Genomic DNA, 23917 nt, shown 5'->3' with positions numbered 1-23917 from the left:
GTATAGAGAAGACAGAGAACAAAACCTGTGCTGCAAACGCGGCGGCGCTGGTCGGCTAGTGAGTCATAGATTAAGCGACGTCATCGACTCACCGCTATAGAGGCCTATTACATAACAATTAAAAACAATCAATGTAACAAAAAAATATATAGTATATAATTAATCTTATAAAGAAATTATTAATAAACTTATCATTTAAACCAATCAATGTAACAAAAAAAATTGATACGTAGGTAATTGATTTGCTTATAAAGGTTAAATCATGAAAGATGTCATGATTTAACCTTTATAAGCTATTGCATAACTTCTATCGCGGGCCTTGAGCGCGGGGACCGAATCCAGAAATTTAGTAACGAAAACTAAATTTCTGGATTCGAACACTCCGACAGGCCCGGAGTTGTGGCTTGAAGGCATAGTATGCAATAGCTTTACCGCAGCAGTCCCCGAGTGCCAAACTTTTTTTTTTATTTTTTTAAATAATATCCACACTTCCACAGTACATTCTTTTCTTAATGTGTAAAATAATTATTTTCCACTGTAAAAATTTACTTCATCTAATATTATTATCTAAACATCTTTCATACCCAATGCCATTTCTTAAATTTTTAGTCTATGAAAAATGACGCAAAATGGCGACCGCCAAAAATTTTCCTCGAACCAAGTTTTAAAAATGATTATTTAGTTAATTACCGATGTAAAGTTATTTCTTTGCACTTTGCCGAATTACTTGAATTATTAGTGCAATATCGTAACACACTCGAGGGCATTATTTGATGAGTTTCATGGTTTTTTGCTTTAAAACAAACAAGACATGAACGCGACCATCGCGCTAAAGCGACTGAGTGCAGTGTGGCCGGTTGACCTCTGTTGAGCGGAACATAAGTGATGTAGGCGGTGTCTTCTCCATACGTAGTAATAGTATCTCAATGTCATAATATTATGGCTTCAGGGATTCCTGTCTTTATTATTGAATCGCTAGAAGATCTAAATACAAATTACAAAGTTATGAATTGCAAATAATTGTCGATTAATACAAAATTTATATGATTGTCTCTCTGGAAATAAATAGAACCATATTCGTAATTTTAAAACAGTTGACAATAATATCAGGCAAGTTCTATTTTAGAAAAAAAATGAAAACCCTGAATAGATAATAAATCAAGCTAAATGATTCTATTTTTAAATCTATGATAATAATACATATAATCTGTGCATATATAATATACCAGTCGCAGGATTTTTTTCGTAATAAAAATCGAAATAAAAGTGCAACTAGTGAATTGTGTGTTTCTTTGAAAAATCTTAACTATAAAATGCAGTTGCGTCAAGAGGTAACAACTAACAATACAAAGTTTATTTGATAATTATACCTACTGAAATGAAAAGTCTATGCTTGATTTTTTATTTTCCATTATCCAGTTGCCATCACTTTTTATTTTCAAAAAATTATTATGTTTGCATTATTTAATTGAAATGCAGTTCCATTCTTACGTAAGTAACGTTCTAATCTAATATACCCTTTAACTATAAATACCTACTTACATTATACCGTACAATATGTACACTAGATTTCACATTAACTTAGTCCTTATCCAGGCGCGGTCTCAGCCTGAAATTTGGGGGGGGGGGGGGGTCACGCGGCTGGAAAGGTATGAAAATCGTACTCGCCAAATATCGTATTCAATAGAAGTGAGAAGCAAAAACTTGAGAAAATTTATATAGGTACAATTTTTTTACTTATTTTTAAATTTTACAAAGAAAAACCGGCCAAGTGCGAGTCGGAAGCCGTTAGCTGCAAATTTTCGGAAATTTCGACATTTGCAAGGAATTAAAAACAGGTTTAAACGGAACTTTAGATGTGCGAGTGACTCCGATTCGCACTTATCCAGTTTTTTTTTTATATATTGTACAATATAATATTTTTTTCTATTTTATCGAGTACGATTTTGGGGGGAGGGGGGGTTTCTTGTCCCCCGTGACCACCCCCCTGGGACCGCGCCTGTCCTTATCCACGTATATATAATACTATAGTACTGAGTACTTAAAGTTAAAGTAAACTAAGTATTAAACTCCTAGAACAGCTTGTAGGAATTTCTGCAGCGGCACTTCGACCAAGAGATGTATCGGGAACGACACGGTGTACGTCGCGAACATTGTCACGTACCAATGACCCGCCTGAAACAAATACGTGAGTTAAACATTATAATTACCTACGTAAAGCTAATTTTGCTTAATACCTACATACAAATTAAATATAGTGTGCTGTGTGCAGTGTGACATGAGTGGACCCATCTTGTAAAACGTAAAAAGATTCGTACTTAATCTCTTTAATTTTTCTTAGGATCGAATAATTATTGAAAAATAGATTGATAAAAACTTAGAAATCAATTTATAAAAGGCATTTATCGATAATATATTGTAATCAATAATAATCATCGAAATAATCTTTCATATTGGAAAATATGCTTTAACGAATTTATCAATAGATGGCGCTGTTTGTGAGTTAGGCACAATATTATGAAATCGAAAGTAATATCTGCTATAGTCCTTTCCACCTAAGATGATTTCTGTGACACATCGATTTTTGACACGTGTAGAGATGTCTTTACTGAAATCATATCAATTGTTTCCGATAATCGATAATATTTTATATGGAAATGAAATCGATTTGAATAAAGTACCAAAATTAGTTTTTTCGGCATTTCGCCAACAATTAACTAAGGAAACTTAGCAAACAACAGCAACAAAAAGTCAACAATAACAATTAGTAACAATAACAGAATACCACGTAAAGTATCAATATAAAAATACAACTTGTATACAAGGCTCGCACTCGTACTGTGACGATTTACTCGATTGACAAACGATCACAAGATGGGCGCCGATTATATATTTTCCAACTCTATGATTTTTCAACGATCCATTTCATTTCATGTACACGAATTGCGTATTTTGTGTTATTTTATTTTATTTTTCATTATATTAAACTAAACAATACTGTTTTGTATTTATAAGCTTAAGATATTTCATTTTTATATTTTTGGTAATAATGCCGCCTTAAAATAAAAATATTATGCACTAAAATTATTTTGGCGTTTTAAACATAAAATACGTAATTCGGAACACGATGAAGTGTCACAGGAATCATCCTAGGTGAAAAGGACTATAATTATCATTAATTAAATAACATGGTCAATACTACGTTTTTGTTAGATAGATGTTGTGTGGATTTAAATTCCTCGCTAGCTTTAATTTCAATACTCACAACGTCAAAGAAGGATATCCTGCTCAAATTGCTCTGGATAGCAATCTGAAACAGGTTGAAGGACCAGTGCGTCATCAGAACTGACAGCGACATGCGGCCCAGGATCTGCCAACCGCCCCACGAAAGGAAGCGCCACCAGAAATCTGGATATAGTTTAAAATTGTTTAAATAGGTTATTAGCGGTCCGGGAATAGCCCTTTAATTCAGTTGTTTCTATTTCGCTCACCATAGTACCAATACCGTTACTCATCTTTACCACTACTGCTCTAAAATTCATGTCATCTCTCTATGTGTCTCATCTCACCGCACCGCACACGTGCCGCTGGCGACCCTACGCTACAGTGTCCGCGTCAAAATATACGAAAAAATGTGTCAATTGGCTATCGCTAGACACTAGTGGCTGTGGTCCATCACCATGGTCCGTTTGCACCGACTCTTGTGCTGTTTTAGAAGATCGGTTGTTATGTTCGTAACAGGAACCTACTTACACCTTGCGTATAATATCATTGAGTAGCGCAACACTTACTATCAATCCGATAGAACATGCCCAGCAGCATGGTGCACATGACCGCCCCGAACACGGGCCGGTCGAGCGCCGCATACAGCGCCGTGACGAAGCGCGGCCGGTCGCCCTGCAGGAAGTACCCCGAAAGGATCCACGCTAACATGCACGGGGTGGTGAACCGGTATACTATGCGGAACCACTGCAATAGAGATATCATTGACGAAAGACTTTAAAGTGGTTCTTGAATTGAATGAGATGAGATGTAGAAGATTTAGTGGTTGTAACTTGTAAGGTAAAGGCTGTAGTTGCAAGGGATAAAGATTATTACGGGTTTACTTTAGTACTATCTAATAAACGTATATAATAGCAGTTTTAAAATTCAGACTATTCAATAATAGTCAAATAAAAGTAAACTGATAATTCATCAATAATTTCGTTCAATCATTTACTTATTTTTAAGAAAACAATGGTCATAACCACAAACACTAGACTCTTTTATTTTTGATTGCACTGTGTTTGAACTCTTTTTTATATTGTAGTATTCTACTTACAAAAATTGCCACTTTATCAGACACATCATCTTCATTTGCTCCTACATTCCTAATAATATACGACTTTCCCCTAATCTTTCCTCACCTTATACTCGGAAACTTTGACGTCATCAGCCTTGAGGTGGTAGTACAGGAAGCCGAGAAAGACACCCAGCAGGGAGCAGGGCAGGCTGCCCCACGGCGCCGCGTACAGCCATTTGAATGAACGCTCACCCTCGTAGAGGTTTCGGAGCAATCTAAAAATTAAATATAGGGATTGAAGTTGGCAGTGAATTTTTTTTATAAGACCTTCATTATTATACCTACTTACAAAATAGATTATGATGTGCAAAGATTCACTTCGATATTAAGTTTTTATAGCATTCAAATGCTTTATGAATAAGTATAATATTTTATAAAGAATAGGAAAAATTCGATCACGAGGCGGGATTCGATAAAAAAATCCCTTGCTTCGATATATTTTAAAAGCAAGAGTTCGCAACGGATATTTGCTACACTACAAGTAACACAATCTACATCGAATCTTAGGACATCTTTAACAACAACAATTTTTGCTACTAATTGAAGAACACATTATTATAACTAAACAAGAAACTTACTCAGGATAAGTAACAAAGACGATAGCCTTCAAATCAAAGTAATACGAGGCAATGAAGTTGGCCACAACCGCGGTGATCACCAGGCCACCCAGTATCTTCACAGCGGTCTTCTTCCACCGCACTACCAGCATGGTGATGATCACCGCCAGCACGTACAGCTGCATGTCTACTGCTAAGAACCTGGATAATTGATCATCCTGGTTATCATCTATGAAAAGTCGGTACCGATGGTTAATATTTTTCATATAATACTAGCGGTCTGCCTCGGGTTCACACGTGCAAAAGATGGGATAAGAGTGTTTCTAAGATAGACGTGTATTGTAGAAACTCATTAATAGTTTGAAAATTATGTAATCCCTGTTTATACAAAACCATGACTTTTATAAAGTCATGGTTTTGTATAAATCGGGTTATTATTACATAATAATAAATGTGTCATTAATTTAGAAAAAAAATAAAACAAATAAAATTATTTTGGGCAGAAGGCTTATAAGATTAGTTTATTTAAATTTTTAACACGAATGGTTCCAGCAATTCTTGGAAGTTTTATTAAATAACCTTGCAAAATTATGCGAACTTGAGGTTTTTATTTTACCCTTGACTTTCATATTATATTCAAATTTGGTAGTAAATAAATAAAGTCTAATTTGGTATCTTAAATTAATGCGAACTTTAATTACTGTGTTTTTATTTTACCATAAATTAAAATTTTGTTGCCATACTTCAGTAAGTCATAAAACTGTTTTAGGTAAAATCAAAATTTCCTTGTACTTAGTGTGTATCTCATCAGAATTTGATTTATTTTTACTGAAAAGGACACATACAAACTTTCTATGAAGGAACTTAACATCGCGTAATTAGGTATAAAAAAAGTGTATAGAGGTAAATAGGAAAAATATTTTGTAAGCTTTTTCGTCTGAACTTGCGAAAAAATTGCGACGTAAAATACTATAATATGCACACAGTATGTACTTTAACATACATCTAAAAAAACAATACGTTTTATTTTCAACGGTGCAATGCTTGCAATTCCACTCCTTAGCTTATCAAGGTCGTATTATGGTTAAGAGTTTTATTTTATTTTTATAAGTCAAAAGTTAACTTAAAAATAAAACAAAAAATAGTTGTTTCGATTGGAACACATTACACAGGTGCGTAAAATATACATCAGGATATATCCGTTGAACGCAAATTATTATGTATTTATTTTTATTTGCTTAAATATCAGATCGCATATTATGATTACTCAAAACTTTAATAAATAAGCATAAAATCGTTACATTTTTGGCTGCCAAAAGGTTTTTCGAGTGGGTAGGCAGATATACATACATGATAGGTAGGTACATCTAACAATTTATAAGACTACTCAGTATCGTAGATATTTCAAAAGATAGATTAATAGATACTAAATAATCAGTGTAAATCTAAGTCCAGATGTCCAATTACCTAAATAATATCAATTCTAGGTGTAATTGTAAAATCATAAAAAATAGAAACGTGAAATCTAGCAGTACTTAGAAATTTTACCACAACCTTAAAGTTCGCTTGGCTATTGCTTTTCAATATCTTTTTTATAAAAACTAAAACAATAATAGTAAGGTTGTTTACCAAGTTTGCAACAAGCAGTTTGTGTCTGGCTTGTAGAAGTTGTTAATGTACAGCGCCTGCGCCCACCACTTCTCCCGGCAGCTCTGGCACTGCTTCTCCATGATGGGCCTCCACAGCGCACCGTCGGACACGAAGCGGTTCCAGGTGGCCGTGAAGCCCACCATGAACAGGGATATCGGGGTTATCCTGCAATTTGGAAGATTAACTTAATGACAAATAAATGTTAATTTTATTTAAATGTTAATATGTAATTTGGAAGTCAAAACATATTTCGTGCAAAAACGGCTGGATATTTTGTGATTAACTCCAAAATATACTTATGCTTTTTGTGAAAACAAATTTGAAAGAAAATAGAGAGAACATGAATTCATGATTTTTGTACACGCCACATTTTCCTATAGCTCTACATTTCGTAGACTACTGCGTACCATAATTGTTAAACGATGTTTTATTGTTTCTTACCTGGCCAATCTATGTAGAATAATGCCAAAGAAGACTCTAAATCCGAACTTCTTCTCCGGATTACTTTCCACATGCAGCAAGAAGTTGTACGTGAAGAGGAAGCAGGACAGGATGATGAAGGTCTGCACGATCACTGAGCCGTTGTGCAGGATCGCCGCTAGGGGATGCTGGCGGTTCTGTGGAATACATAGTCTATGGTCATTAACAGAAAAAGACATTTTAGATACTATGTCACTTTTTGGGAACTTCGGTTATATAATTAATCAAGTAAAAGAAGTATCGTAAGCTGCTGTTGTATTTCAAGATGGACTTAAAATATATTATAGCAAAGACGATATTATAGCGATCTTGCTGTAAAAAGCATTCTTGCATAGAACATAATATTATCACTTTCAATATTTATTTATAGGTACAACTCATCCTAAAGATTCAGAATATTATTTAGATACGTTATTTCATAGCTAATTTATTACTATGATTTCCGACAAAAATTATTAATTTCTATTTATTTATTTATTCTATGTTTCAATACTTACAATTTCCAAGAAAAGTGGGTTGTAGAGATACGCAGAATGATATATGATGACCGAGTGAGCCATCATCACCAACATTAGGAATATGGCTCTGAAAACAACATTTTCAGATATAATGTATCCTATCGCATAAATATTAATAAAATCATTTCATCAAATCATGCGAAAATTAAATCTAACACAAAAAATCCTTAAACAAAAGAATCTTCCGTCCTTTCCGCCTTTTCATAAATACTGTTTTGGGATGTTTTACAAATCGAATATAAACAAAACAATCTGCCCACGCGGATTTTAATCATTTTGTTCTATTATTATATTAGTGTTGTAATCTAACTTTTCTTTATAAGTACATATACATAATATACATTTAAATATGTATTACTATATATACATACTTGGCGCCGTGGATTGGGTTGAGGCGAGACATATTGGTGTCATCATTCTCAAATGTTTTGGCCAGTCGTTTGAAGTTGGCCCGAAGCGACCAAGCCACCAGTAAACGATTTGCTGAAAGAAAGGGTTTGGAATAGAATGCGTCCAATGTCACATAAATAACTAGTAACATGTTTTTAAGTCTTTCAAACTCTTAGTGACATATCACACTAGCGGATTGCGAGCGGTTTCAAAGCGGAGCGGGTGCGCAACGAATACGTTGCGGTTGCGCAGCGAATTCGTTGCGGACGCGTGGCAGATGCGCAACGTTTACGTCGCAGTCATGTACACTCATTAACAAAATGGAATCCGTGCTGGTTGTTACTTATAACTTGTGATAGTATAATAATTATGAGATCATTATTTTTTACGAGTTTCATAACATGTTAATGTTTAGGGTATTGTTTTATCTATTAAATCTTGGTCGAAATGCAATCAGATAACTTAATTGCTCATTAAGAAAGTTCATTAGTGAAATAAATGTTAAAGCTCCTTAACTAAAACAGGGCTATCTTATTATTAGATAAATAGCAGTGAATAGAAAATTTTATCAAGCAACCAGCAACTCACTATCACTTTGCTCATAATTAGGTTCACAAAATCTCTTTATAACATACGTTGCTATGGGAGAGATTATACTGGTCAGTCGTTACATACTTTTGGAATGTATGGTACATTCTAAAAGTCCTAGTAATTCAATTTTATAGCACCTTTTTTTAACAACTCCAGTTGTTATTACATCTTTAGTTAACTGTTAAGTAAGTGCATTTCCACAGTACGGTTAAAAAATTGAGTGCTACAGAAACGATGGAAATATTGAATGGAAGTTAGGCAAGGCGGAAGGGCTGGCTTTTGTGCGAGAGTATACAAAATGACGCGTCCGCAACGAATTCGCTGCGCAACCGCGGCGTGTTCGTTGCGCGCCCGCAACGTATTCGTTGCGCACCCGCTCCGCTTTGAAACCGCTCGCAATCCGCTAGTGTGATATGGCACTTCTATAATGTGATCATTTTTGCACAACAATTATTACGATCATTTTCAATTAAACTTATTGAAAACAATAAAAACTTTGATTTGTCAATCAATATACTTTATTGTGAACAATAATGAAAATAAAGTGTAATCGACGAGATATTTCTTTTTAATCCAAATACTTTTATGGTAAGGTCAAATCATGTATTAGGATCGTTTCTCAAGATTTATGCAAATATAAACGAACTAGCTTTCCGCCTGCGGCTTCGCCCGCGTTTTCAAAAAAAACCCGCATAGTTCCCGTTCCCGTGGGATTTCCGGGATAAAACCTAGCCTATGTCACTCAGAAATGATGTAGCTTTCCAACAGTGAAAGAATTTTTCAAATCTACCAAGTAGTTTCGGAGCCTATTCAATTCATACAAACAAACAAACAAACAAAAAATCAAACCTTTCCTCTTTATAATATTTGTATAGATGACTTGTGAAAATAGAGCGACCATAATTTTTCAAAATATAAAATTTGAAATAAATCCTAAAAAATATGTATAGGCATGGAAATTACAAATGATTTGAATGTTATAAATTATTATGTTCGAATATTAAAAAAGTATAAACTTTTCAATTCATGAACGAGAAAAAGTACCTACCTACTTTGTTTACTCTAAAAAGCTCTCAAAAATGTTTAAATTCTAGCAAATACTGAACCTACCTATTAAAGTTATATAGACCTTTATATTGAAAGTGACACGCTTTTTAATATTTCCGCCGTTAAAAATATAAGTCAGTCAAGTAAAAATTGCACTGAACAACCAGTTTCTGACCTAAACCTTGCTGTTCACACAATGCCTGGGATTTCCGCTGACATTCTGTTTATCCGTTGTTATAATTAATACTTTGTATTGTAATTTCTTTGTGGATTATTTTTTTATGACGTGATTTGCTCTTCTCTTTAAAAACGGATATCCGAAATGGTGGTAAATATTAAATTATATGTATTCAAATGCACTACTGAATGAAGTCTCATTAAATGAGTTTGAGTTTGTACTTTGAAGTAAAGTGTTATAACTAGATGCTCGCTGAGAGTCCCACATGCCCCGTCACGCAGGAAAACTGCAGAGGGGATTGCGTAATTTATGCATTTCTCAACGTTAAAAAAAAGATACAGTATTAGGTCATAGGTGTGGCTCTAAACATCGCCACAATAAATAATATCTATATACATAGTTGCAAATGGACATATTTTCTTATGCAATAAATTACATTATAAATTACGAATGTTTGTAAAAGATTAGCATAATATCCTAAAGCGCTACAATCAAATACAGGTAGCAACTTTATACATCTATTATTTTGATCTTGTCGCAATGTTCTTTTTCCTATCATATACCATATACTTACGTACGAAAATATGTAATTATAATAAAAACAAATCGCGGAATCAATTAAGTGTTACATTTAATAATGCGAATTGATGATTATTGAACTGGTTATTTAATTACTAAACAGATTAAATCGGAAAATTATTTATAATCATATACTTAGAACTACCTACTGCTTATGAAGATTTTTCTCGGTAAATCTTTGTTTTTACTGAACCAGGTTAAGAATCGTGGGGTCATATTTTATTGATTCACAGTGATTTGTATTCAATTGATTTCTAGTTTTACTTACTTACTTGTTTATAATTGTTATGTTGTTCTAAGGATTTCTTCATTTTGAATAAGTGTAGGTTACCTATAATATCTATTGTGTTTTGAACCAGTTTTTCTATAAAAAATATAAATTGAGACACAAATTGAAACATCCTCATACTATATAGGATTATTTACGATGCTTTTCTGTCACCAATTTATGAGTTATAATAATTTATTTAAAATGAATCAGCTACCTTGACTTTGCCACCAATTTCCGAGTTAAAAATATATACTTATTTATTCATATCATATTTTAAAATTTAATTATAAATGATTAATAGATTTTGATTAAAATATTATGTAAATGGTGACTAATAAAATGTTCATCCATACTAATATTATAAATGCGAAAGTAAATCTGTCTGTCTGTCTGTTACCCAATCACGCCTAAACTACTGAACTAATTTTCATGAAATTTGGTATGGAGATATTTTGATACCCGAGAAAGGACATAGGCTACTTTTTATCCCGGGAAAATGACGCAATCCCGGAAATCCCACGGGAACAGGAACTACGCCGGTTTTTCTTTGAAAACGCGGGCGAAGCCGCGGGCGGAAAGCTAGTAATTCATAAAATCCGACATAACTGGATTCTACCAAATAATTCGATTTTCCGTGTTTTATTAATCTTAATATATATAAATCTCGTGTCACAATGTTTGTCCTCAATGGACTCCTAAACCACTTAACCGATTATAATAAAATTCGCACACCATGTGCAGTTCGATCCAACTTGAGAGATAGGATAGTTTAAAACATGTAGGTACCACGGGCGAAGCCGGGGCGGACCACTAGTTGTGTATAAAACATAATCATAACTTAATCTATAGAATTTTAATGTGTTATATTAAACTGATATACCTATAATAATGTTTATGGATGGTGGTTTAACCCTCAGTGGATGGTATAGTATTTAGTGTACTTTAACGATACAAAATAAAAGGAATTATTATTTTATTGGAATCTACGTCTTCAGCCACTATCTAATTTATCTATATCCTAAAACTCTACCTAAATAAACATGTTTGCACACTAATCAACACATACAATAATAATTATACTTACGCTTATTACTCTGATCTCTAAACACATCATACAACGTCCCAACCACGTTGCCCAGCAAGATGACCACGCACACAGCTAGGAAGCCGAAGTCCACTCCATCTATCGGCACCAGGGGTGGCGTGTCTCTCGTCTTGCAGTACTCGAACTTGACCAGCTTGGAGTTCAGGCCGTACTTCGCGCTCGTGAGGTTGCGCACGCAGCGCTCGAAGCGCTGGGTCGGGGCAAGCTGCTCCTCGATGTGGGGGCACGTGGACGAGAGGCAGATGCCCCGATGCATGAGCGTGTGGTTGAAGCGGTGGACTTGGCTGGAGTACGCCTGGAGAAGGGGATTCATGAGAAATTAGGAGTCTGGGGTCCATATTTTGTGTCATATTTTTTTTACTAATCACGTGATCTTCGTTTAAGTTTGTAAATCAGTAACAGTTACTGTTTGCAATACGTAAAATATTAAAAAAATGGAATAATGCCTTTTTTATTGTTGACTAATAATTAGTAGAAGAAAACGTGTTAACGAACATGTAAAATCTATAAAAGCATTTCATGACTTTAGTATTAACGCTTGTTTTTATTATTATTAGGTATCACAATGTGAATTGATTAATCATATTACGCATATAATTACCAAACACTTTAAATAATGAACCATTATTAAGAAAATTCTGGTGAACCCATATGACGCTCAAACGATTTCCTCAATGTTTATTTCCTTATGATTTCCAAACGTGTTATAATGTTAGTTAGTTGTTAATGCTTTATTTCGTCAAATTAAACAATCCGGACTTGAGTGTTAACGTTTTTGATTTATGTTACATGTAGAGGCCATTCACCCGCCAGTTGCGATGCCGATAAACTTTGGGGTAAGGGAACTTTGGAACATAATTAAATTAACATAAGCAGTTTCTAACCTAATCTTTTAATTTTATCAATCAATTTTGACAAATACAATATTGCCTGATATATTATCCGATTAAAATTCTCAGATGTATAATATATAAAGCTTACAACTGCAACGATGTACCAATAAAAAATAGACGACTCGGTATGCAAGTAATATCTTGGAAAATAACTAAATGTTTATAAATATACCAATGTTTCTTAAAATAGACCTAAAAATAGAAGACAACCTGCTCCTACAAGAGACATTTTGAGGCTATGTGAAATATTTGCACTATATTGCGCCATACATAAAATAACACAACTAGTATTGGTCCAAAAGGACATGATTGGGTATTTTCCGATGATCAGTAACTCTCCATAGGTATAAGTTTTCCATTAACTTTTATATAAATAACATGATAAATTAATGTGGTTCATGGTGAATAAATAATGAATACCTTATAATATATGTATAGCTTTGGCGGCGATTTAAACAATAAAGTAGGTATAGTAACTCCAAAACCTTATATTCTTACGCGAGTATGGGCATGGAAATTTAATAGCGAGTTCCTAATATAATCTTTCTATTTGTAATTGTGCCAAATCTTCAATACAACAGATTTGGATAAACACTGTCCGCTCGCTCTCTACTTTTTTCAACCAGAATTAAAAGTTTACAACAGTTTTTTTAGCTCTAAGTAATCGACATAGAGCGATCGCTTTAACAATTTATTAAAAACAAAATTAATATTTGCAGGTTATATATTATTATCTTTATTAAATTTAATCTATGCTACGTTTTTTGATAAACATTAAAACATTCAATGATGAATACTACTTCATCTATTATACTTAATCTGTGTGTAATAGGTATTTAATTTTATAAAAAGGGCGAAGTAAGGAGTGTTTATAATAAATTATGAGTTTTTAATGGTTTTAAACTTTTGTTGAATAACTTTAAATCCGGGTGTAATATTTAACGTTTTTGTCGTTAACGGGCGTGGTTAAGTTTTGAAGTCGAAGATAATTATCTGTTAAATATTTATACAAATGTATAATACCGTATGTTTATTTTTTATTTGTAACTCATTAAAATTTAGGAATTTTATATCATTTTATTTATGTTTAAGTAATGGGGGTTTATTTTTTATATATTTTTAAATACATATATTGCTCGAGTCAATTAAATTGCTGTTAGTGTTATATAAAAGCTTATAGTAAAATAATTATAATTTAAACAACTAGGGGGATTAGGAAACAATCTTACAATATTACATTTGTTTCGGTACATTTTCTAACAAATCACTTGATCAACATATTTTAGCCGACTACTTCACACCGGGTTTTTATCGGAAAGCCTATATTAAAATTTAAATTAATTTCAAAATACAAAAGACCTCGAACGGCGACCGCGATGAAGGCTTTTTCTCAAATGTAGAGCTTTATTGCCGAATTATCTGCGTCCAAGTGAAGGTTCAACTGTCTAGTTTGGGCATCAAATAGTGTTTAGCAATATACTGGGTTTGGACTGACCTTCTCTTGTTTAGTTTAATGCCATTAATCATGATGCTATAATAGGGGAAATTATTGCAATATGTTTTCGAGATTTTAGCACTTACGTGTTGATTAGTTCATAAAACATTTAGATTTAGCACATATTTATAGCAGACATAAGCATATATAATAATATAATATATTTACTAATTATTGTTTTTTGTAACATAATAAAATAAAAAATGACCCCTTTGACTTTGATAAGATATTCGATAAAGTTATGACTTAAAAAGGGTTAATAAAGTGAGAGTTTTTTACGTTACGTTATTATTTTGGAAGTTAAATGCTAACACTTAATTACACTAAAAAGGCTTCCAGTAAGATTAATACTTCATTGAATATTATACATTTCACGGTCCATTATAATTTGTAGCGTTTTATTTTTTATTCGTTACAAAGGCTTGTTATTATACCGTATTTAAAGGTTAGTACTCAGTTGTAATATTAAAGATGTAAATAACAATAAAATTCACGAGAATTTACCTATATCTTAATACAGTAGCACCTCGTTAAGTCGAACCTCGATAAGTCAAAAACCTCCAAATCTCGAAAAAATGTCTTGTTCCCTTCCCTTCAAACCCGAAAACCTCCGTAACTTGAAATTTTGGCCCTCTGTTAGTCGAAATGATCACCGAGTCCCTCCAAGCCATTTTGGTACATATTTTCACTCTATAACTCGAAAAATTAAATTTGACCTCTGTATCTCGAACATGGCAACATTTTATTTTACAATCTTTATAACTTGATCATTTGGACTTTAACAACTTGCCGACAGTGCAGTACACTATAATTGTTTCTTAGAAAACATTTTAGGAGTATGCGATAATAAATTTATGACTCACGTAAACACGTGTTTGCATTAAGTAGGTATCTGATGACGAAATTATCGATTCAGTAACTCAGAAAACCGATACTAATGATAAAGATGACATAGAAGACGTGAATAGTACATGCGCTCCATGCGTTTCCATCAAAGAGGCAAGAACCGCATTGAATACCTTACGAAATTTTATAGAGCAAACCAGTATCTCTGAAGAATAAGAATTTTCTGTTCTTTATAAGTAGATTAGACAATGCTAGAGAACAACCAAATTATATAAAGCAAAAAAAATACTGACTTTTTTAATGCCATATTTTTTATTTTTTTAAATGATTTGAAATAATGTTGATTTATAATAAATAAAAACATGTTTGTCACCTCTGCAAGTTGAATTTTAATGTACTTTACCTCTCTAACTCAAAATTTATAAGAATAAACCTCAAACTCTTTATTCTCTCTCTTTAAAATCCGCCTAAGTCGAAATCCTCCTTAAGTTGAAAACTCTATAACTCGAATTTTTTGGCGTCTCCCTTGATATTCGACTTATAGAGGTGCTACTGTATATATAAATCTCGTGTCACAATGTTTGTCCTCAATGGACTCCTAAACCACTTAACCGATTATAATAAAATTGGCACACCATGTGCAGTTCGATCCAACTTGAGAGATAGGATAGTTTAAACATGTAGGTACCACGGGCGAAGCCGGGGCGGACCACTAGTATATTATAACTTTGTATAATAATTCAATGAATTGCATAGATCCTATCACGATCTGTCATATTATTTATCATATTCTTAATGACTGGACAAGTAACAATAGTCGATAATAATTTTTTCGACATTGACTCTTTAGTCCAGCCAAAAATAACATGGAGAATTAAAGAAGAGAGTAGACTAACGACCTTGTTCTTGAATCACTCTATCCTTAAAGAACCCCACATTGGAATCCGTTGGTTATAGTTTAAGTTTAGTTTATTGGCAGCGAGGGCTTTGGTTTATACTATGTAGTAAAATATCAGCTTACTTTAATAATATTGGCAATTTCGTTCTGATCAGATCCGCTGAGGTGGAAGGAGCCGAGGCAGTAGGTGCCGCGCGTCGCCAGGCACTGCTCGTAGTCGTCCTGAAGGTACAGCGGCGGCATCGCGTAGTACGTGTCATCTGTTGATGTGTGATAATATTCTTATTAACAATCTAATCTTGGTAGTTTATATATTCAGAAAAACTAGGTGTCCTGCGATTTCACTAGCAGACCAAGGACAAAATCATTTCATTACGTATATTAATTGATAATTGATAAGCAGCCTAGATGCTTCAACTCTTACTTCAACTATTCATTGCTAGCTGTCAAAGCGTAGCAGACACACATACAATTGTATCTTATAAGTATGAATATAGATATAGGATGTGACTTATGATTATATTGTAATTTAACGCAGACTACCTATGTCTGTTCTGCAACTGCAATTTTTCATTTTTTGTTTATGTAGAATTAAAATCCATGTAGAGTTTTAAACATTTACAAATTTAAACTGAATAAAGACTGAGATTCCAATGCTGGCTCATATTCGTCTCTTTTATAATCTTCACGTGGAGTCGTATAAAATATGATTTTACTACATTTGAAAATTTTATGACCAATGTTTGCACTCCTTGTACACTTAATTATCTGTATTAAGTATATAATAAATAAAAATAGTAAATAGTTGCTTATACCCAAACGTACGTGAATAATAACACAATTACAGGTAAATTAGCTTGGAGAAATTTTTGCATATGTAGTGGTGTGTATATTACTCAGATCTTAGAGCGCGTTTCCACTATATCGTTCTGGCCTATACAAAAATGTTTCGATATCCTAACATTACTATTTAATTTTATACTTATTCCTAGCAACACTTTTGTTTTCAATAAAAACAAGTTTTTATTTGAAAGAAAATGGTTTTGACTTTATAAATAAAAATATATCATTCAATTTTACGTCCTTGAGCAAACGACAAGGCGACTACCGTGAAACAATAAAATATCGTGTCCATAATAATTTGTTTCATAATTAATATTTGACCATAATAATTACGAAACAAAACAAATAAATAAATCGTCACTTGATAGTGGAAAGTGGAAACACGCACAAAACCAGAATAAACCAGTTTACGCTGTCCGCAGGTGCCACGTGCAGTCGTTTGGTACCGTTAGAACATAAAGCACATTTCATTCAAAAATTATAATTATTATGTACGTAGTTTAATTGATAAATTTTGTATTTGTTGATTGTTGTTATTATTTGTTATTATTGTTATAATATTTGTTGAAGTGAATTACATGTCCCGCAGCCGGAGGCCCCAAATGAAAACTCAGATGTACTTAAAAACTACATTTAATAGCTAAAATGAGACTTTTACACCCATGTCTGCACGATGCAGACCGGAGTTAAAGAATGAATTTATACAGTTTAATAATTATAAAGACGTAAGCTTGGATGCTAACTAAGGGAAATCGCATCCACATTCTATTCCCGTGCGAACGGCGTATTCAGCAGTTTTGTATGAAGGCAGGGCCATAACTAGTGTTTAATTTGTGTGTAAGTGTTGTAACTTTATATTGTTAATTCAATATGGCTCCAGTGTTAAAACATGGTCGAGGCAAGCCTTTGACTTCTCAAACTAAAGAATTAAACTTTAAATGTCGTTTCTTTTTCAGGTTAGTAAATTTTTCATTTTAGTAACATTGTTAATGTAAAAGTTATATGTATGTTAAATGTGCAAATATTAAAATAAAGTCTCATCTTTTTCAGAGGAGAAACACATATAGTTTAATTTAAAATCCCTTATATATACAGGGTTACTTGTAAAACACCGGCAACCTCGCAGGACAAGATAGCTAACATCATAAGTAACAACATTTCGACTTTTGATAATTTGTTAGATTTTATTTTCATACAAAAATAAATATTCATTTAATTTTCCGTCTGAATATTATAAACTCTACGCCTCCCAAAAATTACGTAAACAAAAAGCGAACGAGAGGGGGAAGGGGGCGTCGCGTCGTCCATCCGATAATTAATAGAACATAGACTTACAAATGTAAGGAGAGTACAATAAAAGTTTAAAAAATCATTTAAAAATAATTTATTGCGTTATGCCAAAAGTCGTAGAACAAATGTTGTTACTTATGATGTTAGCTATCTTGTCCTGCGAGGTTGCTGGTGTTTTACAAGTAACCCTGTATAAAATAAAAACTAAAAATAAAATGTTGTTTTATTTTATTTGCTGACCATACACTACTACAAACGCAAAAATTTCTCCAAGCTAATTTACCTGTAATTGATCGATCCGTACTCTAACTAATTGTATATTATTTCCTACTACATATATGCAAATTGCACAGCTGACAATGTACATACATTGGTATTTGATTTAAACTGGATGATACATTCCATGCATTATCAAAAAGGCCTTATTTGTAACTAAAACCACAAAACGGTTTATCCAATAATTTTATTATGACGCACGAGGCTTTTTACATCGTGGGACTGATATAATTAAGTACCATTTGTTCCTTTTCTCCAAAATTTTTAGTTGCATGATAATGGTAAATAACAGTACCGATAAATTATACTAGCTGTGCCCCGCGGTTTTACGCGCATCTCTACGATGTTTTGGCTTTATCGTGGTGATGTAGAGCCTATATAGCCTTCCTCGGTCTATCTAACACAGAAATATATCAAATTGGACACATATTTTAGAGATTTGCGCGCTCAGCAAACAAACGAACGAACTCTTCAGCTTCAAAAATAAATTGACATATTAGTACAAATTTTAGCAAATAACTTTCACTAAAAATTAATAGTTTAATTACTGCAAATATGAATAAAAATTTTCAACACATTTTAAATTACTCTGCATATTATGACTAAAGCATTTATTGAAGTTGTAGAAGAAACGTATCGTGACATTTGATTCAATATCGTAGATAAAATGCGCAATGTTTTTGCCGTTAAATTTTATAGCTACTGATAAAACAATTATTCTTCTATAATATTTTAATAAAGCAGCGCATTTTTTGCTGTTCAAATACGAAAAAAAATTTGTTAAATCTACTAATTAAAGCCTTTTGTATAATATCTTATTTTTTATATGTAATGATTACTTCTCACTATGATATATACGTCATCAAATAGTGAGAAGTTACTTTGATCATGTATCCTCCTAGCAACATAGGTGAACATACTACAAAAATCACACGACAACAAACAGCTACGAGCTAAACCATATCATATATAATAGTACTACGCTAAAGCTAGAAATTTTGCCTAAATAATTTACTATTGTTTTTTTATTTTAAGCTGTGTACAAAAGAGGACGATACGATACGATATGGTCTTACAAAGGTTTTACAAATTATATTTTTATTACTTTGTGATTATCGTTATTAACTGTAGTGTTTTGAAAAAATTGTTTTATTAGCACAGGCATCCACAAATGCACAGTCATAATTGTTTTAAAGTCTTATCTGCGATGCTGCATTTTAATATTCATTATATAAATATCTAATCAATTGAAATTAACGTATCTACTCTAATGTTGATATTATTACTACCTAATAGAAACAAGAGAAAAGGCTCAAAAAATTGTACAAGCAAGGGTTCCGTAGCTAATTTTATTCTATTGGGTTCTCTTATCATTTTGATAGTTGTGATACAATATCTAACGTTATAAGTTACAATTCATGAATAATTAATCATTTAAATTTAAAATCTAGGTAAGTGATTGAACCGAGTCAGCAGGAAAAACGAATTGTAATAACGTTGTGATATAAACATTAGGTATAACTAGCTTCCGCCCACGACTTTGTACGTGCATCCCCGTTTTTCCCCGTTCCCTCAAGAATTCCGGGAAATCCTTTCTTAGCGGATGCCTACGTCCTAACATCTACCTGCATCTGTGACCTGCATGCTAAATTTCAGCCCGATACGTCCAGTGGTTTGGGCTGTGCGTTGATAGATCACTATATCAGTCACCTTTGAGTTTTATATATATATAGATGTACATTTATAGATGGTTATTAAATAGAAAATCTATTATTAGCTCCTCAAGTAAAAACGTAACCTCTTTGATGTAACGCGACCTTTATAATTAGCATTACAGACAAATAATTACAGAACTCTGTTCATATTTTTTTCAGACAAAGATCAAGATCATGGAACATTGGAGAATATTCTAGACTACCTGTGCTCCGCGGTTTCACCCGCATTGCTCCGCTACTGTTGGTCTTAGCGTGATGATATAATATAGCATTCCTTTGAAAAATGGGCTATCTAATACCGAAATAATTTTTCAAATCGGACCAGTAGTTCCTGAGATTAGCGCGTTCAAACAAACAAACTCTTCAGCTTTATAATATTATTAGTATTAGTATATATTTATAGAATAAACGATGATTTACATATTATTTTATGTATTTTAAATCTTAATTGACATTGATCAAAAATGTGAATACTGTTTGACATTTTTGTTTTGGGCGGAGTTGCTTTGGGCGGAGATAGTCTGACGTAAAATACATTTTTTATATTATTATACTGATTACAGTTTTATTTAATAATACGTAGCTACATACTAGATACGTATATATAACTCCCTAATATACATGTACATTTAAGGACCTTGATTAAAAATGAAGGTTAAAAATGAAGCAAGGATCTCTAATCGTGTAAAGAGATTTCGATGGAGAGAAAAATTGAATTAAAGGAAAAATTTCCATAAGGAGTCTCCCACGTAATTACCGTCTCATTATTCAAATTAACAAAGGAAATAATTTTAATATTTAAAGTTTATTAGCACTAAAACATTTCTTATCCGCTTCTTCATTGTTTTATATTATGTGCGATTTGAACGAGTCATGTACATAAAAAAGTGAAGTCACATGTCCCAAAGTGGGGTAAGGGGCAGATGCATTATACATAAATTATTTCACTGATCGATTTTCTTTAGGGACAAGTAGGTGATCAGCCATCTGTGTCCTGCCAGACCAAGAAATTTTTTTTTTCTTCGTTTCCACCGGGAATCGAACTCAGGACCCCTCGGTTCTACGCTCACGCAAAACCACTGTACCAAGGAGGCGGTGTTTCTTACATAAGTGCATACATTTTTAGGAAATTCCGGAGGAAATCAGAATATCTATTTCCCAGCGGTACCTAAATCTTCCTCGATATCCAGATACAAAATCGTATCTAGATACTATTAAATAGCTCCGTTGCGACTTGATATACAACTCACAATCAAAAAAATAATTCCACTCATTAGTATCTGAGGATTAAAATAGACAATAGTTATTCCTTTCAATCACGATTAAGTATAAGATATTTTAATAGGTGACTATAAAAATCATTGTCATGTCCGAACATCTATATTATATTAGGTACTAGCGGTCCGCCCAGCTTCGCCCGTGGTACATGTTTACGTTTTCTCTCCATAAGAACTATCCTCGTCCTACAAGGAATATTATAAAAATCGGTTCAGCCATGAGTTATGCGCTTACCAACCCATTTTGAGACTCATTTTTATAGTATACTAGCGGTCCACCCCGGCTTCGCCCGTGGTACATGTTTACGTTTTCTCTACATAAGGACCATCCTCGTACTTCAAGGAATATAATAAAAAAAGAATTATCGAAATCGGTTCAGCCGTTCTCGAGTTATGCGCTTACCAACACATTTTGCGATTCATTTTTATATATAAAGAATAAGACTAGCGGTCCGCCCCGGCTTCGCCCGTGGTACATATTTCGCAATAAGAGGTAGCCTATGTTCTTTCTCAGGGTTTAAATATTATCCGTGCCAAATTTCATCAAAATCGGTCCAGTAGTTTATGAAGCAAATAAACGATTTTTCATTTGTTTAGTAGACTAGTTTTCCTTTGCCTGGGAAACACAAAACAATGCCACACCACATTTATGATTGTATGTCATTTTATTAACAACCAATACGTTTCATCATTAATTAACTGGTTCGGAAAACCATCGTATGATATTGATAAACGAGTTTCCGATGTCGATGAATAGTTGATTTAAAATATATAGCAAAACTACTGTATCAATTTTATTAAGTTTTTTTGATGGTGTAGGTAACTCTATCGTAATTAAGTACGGAGGAGTACTTTAAATGTAAAAACATTATTAGGTTATGTTTAATAATATTTTACTACTTTTTTCAAGCCGAAATGTTTTTCTTTCACAAGTTACTATCTATCTACATATAAAGACACCTAAATATCTTTGTATATGACATTCAATTAAGTATTAACCTATAAGTGTGTTTAACTACAATTTTAATGTATTTTTAAATACAACATAAAACAATTCGTCCTTTCAACCTTCAAGAGTCGTGTAATTCTTTTTCCAATCATAATTTGTTTTGGTTTTTCGAAACTCATTTAGAGGGAAAAAAAGGAATTTTAATACAATTAAAGCAATGACATTTAAATGTAAAATCAACAAAAAAATCATCCTCTTGAATAATTACGAAAAAACTATTTTTTTCGACAAGAATAGCTTACTGTATAAAGTGTAAAGTAAATAACATTGTGATTTAATAATTATGTATTACTGTTAAAATTTTGTTTCCTTCTTCATTCATGAAAATATTCGCTATAGTTTTATATATACAATTTCATAAAATAATAATATTTTATGGTTTCTTCTATAACTTGAACTTAAAATAGTTAAACATAGCTTAATTTTTCAGGAAATATTAACCTATAGGGTATACTAGACGTCCTTATTAGAATAATTAATTCTAATGCTTTCAAACTTTTTAGAAATATTTATTGTTGTAGGTCCTTAAAACTTAACTCCTTTAAAACAACGCTTAAAAACTTCCTGTAAAAAAACAGTCAGCAGTTCTAGTAATCCTTAAGTTCCTAAACTTTATACACTTCCTATAAAGAAAATTTCCGCTTTCCATTAATTCTAATTACATCCCTAAATATCCTGAACTTTTAAATATAAAGTTCCTCGCGTTCAAAAGCAGGCGTACCGTTAAACTCGACCGCCGCCGCCGCGGTGAGCACACAGAGAAGCAGCAACCCCATCACTGGCACTCCACACAACACTGTCACGATTGAGCCGCACCACACACAGACATCAACTCGACCACTTCTGTTTCCGCACTTTTATTTAACCGTGCGTGTGGCAGAATCTTAATATTTTTATTACAGCGTTGATTACGTCGGTGTTAGCGTGTGTTATCATTTTGGGACCTTTGTCGGAGGAAGGAGGGAAAGTATGCAGTTTCAAGGCAGGCCGGCTACCGGGGAGCTTCGCCTACGTGCTTTTGTTTATTATCTAGTTTGATTGTGTGTTCCAAGAGATTACTACATATGGCATATATAGAGCACTAGCTTTCCGCCTGCGGCTTCGCCCGCGTTTTCAAAGATAAACCCGTTCCCGCAGGATTTCCGGGATAAATCCTATCCTATGTCCTTTCTCGGGTATCAAAATATCTCTATACCAAATTTCATGCAAATTGGTTCAGTAGTTAAGGCGTGATTGAGTAACAGACAGACAGACAGACAGAGTTACTTTCGCATTTATAATATTAGTATGGATTAACATTATTGAAAGCATCGACGTTTATTTCTAAATCCAAATGTTATTGACATGTGGTTAACTGGTAAGGAAATAATCCTGTTTAAAGCTTGCTTCAGTTTTGGGCAACGCGGCGGCACGGCCGGCTTCCGGCCCGTGGTACCTACCTACATGTTAAAACTACATATTCTATCTCTCAAGTTGGATCGAACTGCACATGGTGTGCGAATTTTATTATAATCGGTTAAGTGGTTTAGGAGTCCATTGAGGACAAACATTGTGACACGAGATTTATATATACACTAGATTTCCGCCCGCGGCTTCGCCCGCGTTTTCAAAGGAAAACCCGCATAGTTCCCGTTCCCGTGGGATTTTCGGGATAAAAACTATCCTAT

The 23917-nt window shown here is 33.2% G+C and overlaps 1 protein-coding gene across 1 annotated transcript; it reads right to left on the bottom strand.

The window, feature by feature from the left end:
- Positions 1-2007: 2007 nt before the first annotated feature.
- LOC149898836 (nose resistant to fluoxetine protein 6-like) lies at positions 2008-23071 on the bottom strand. The gene is made up of 12 exons (XM_090114454.1): positions 22972-23071; positions 15964-16100; positions 11688-12003; positions 7919-8030; positions 7527-7614; positions 6991-7166; positions 6529-6714; positions 4921-5100; positions 4407-4557; positions 3792-3969; positions 3266-3408; positions 2008-2175 (listed from the first exon to the last, which is right to left on the bottom strand). The coding sequence occupies exons 1-12, from the start codon at positions 23024-23026 to the stop codon at positions 2065-2067; spliced, it is 1833 nt and encodes a 610-aa protein (XP_089970580.1). The 5' UTR covers positions 23027-23071; the 3' UTR covers positions 2008-2064.
- Positions 23072-23917: the final 846 nt, after the last annotated feature.

This window comes from Colias eurytheme, chromosome 21, assembly GCF_061535395.1.
Source record: "Colias eurytheme isolate Ceu_HAF_F1 chromosome 21, ilColEury1 Martin Lab GWU primary, whole genome shotgun sequence".
Taxonomy (NCBI): Eukaryota; Metazoa; Arthropoda; class Insecta; order Lepidoptera; family Pieridae; genus Colias; species Colias eurytheme.
Note: the sequence above shows the minus strand (reverse complement) of the source record. Positions and strands in the feature narration are given on the sequence as shown.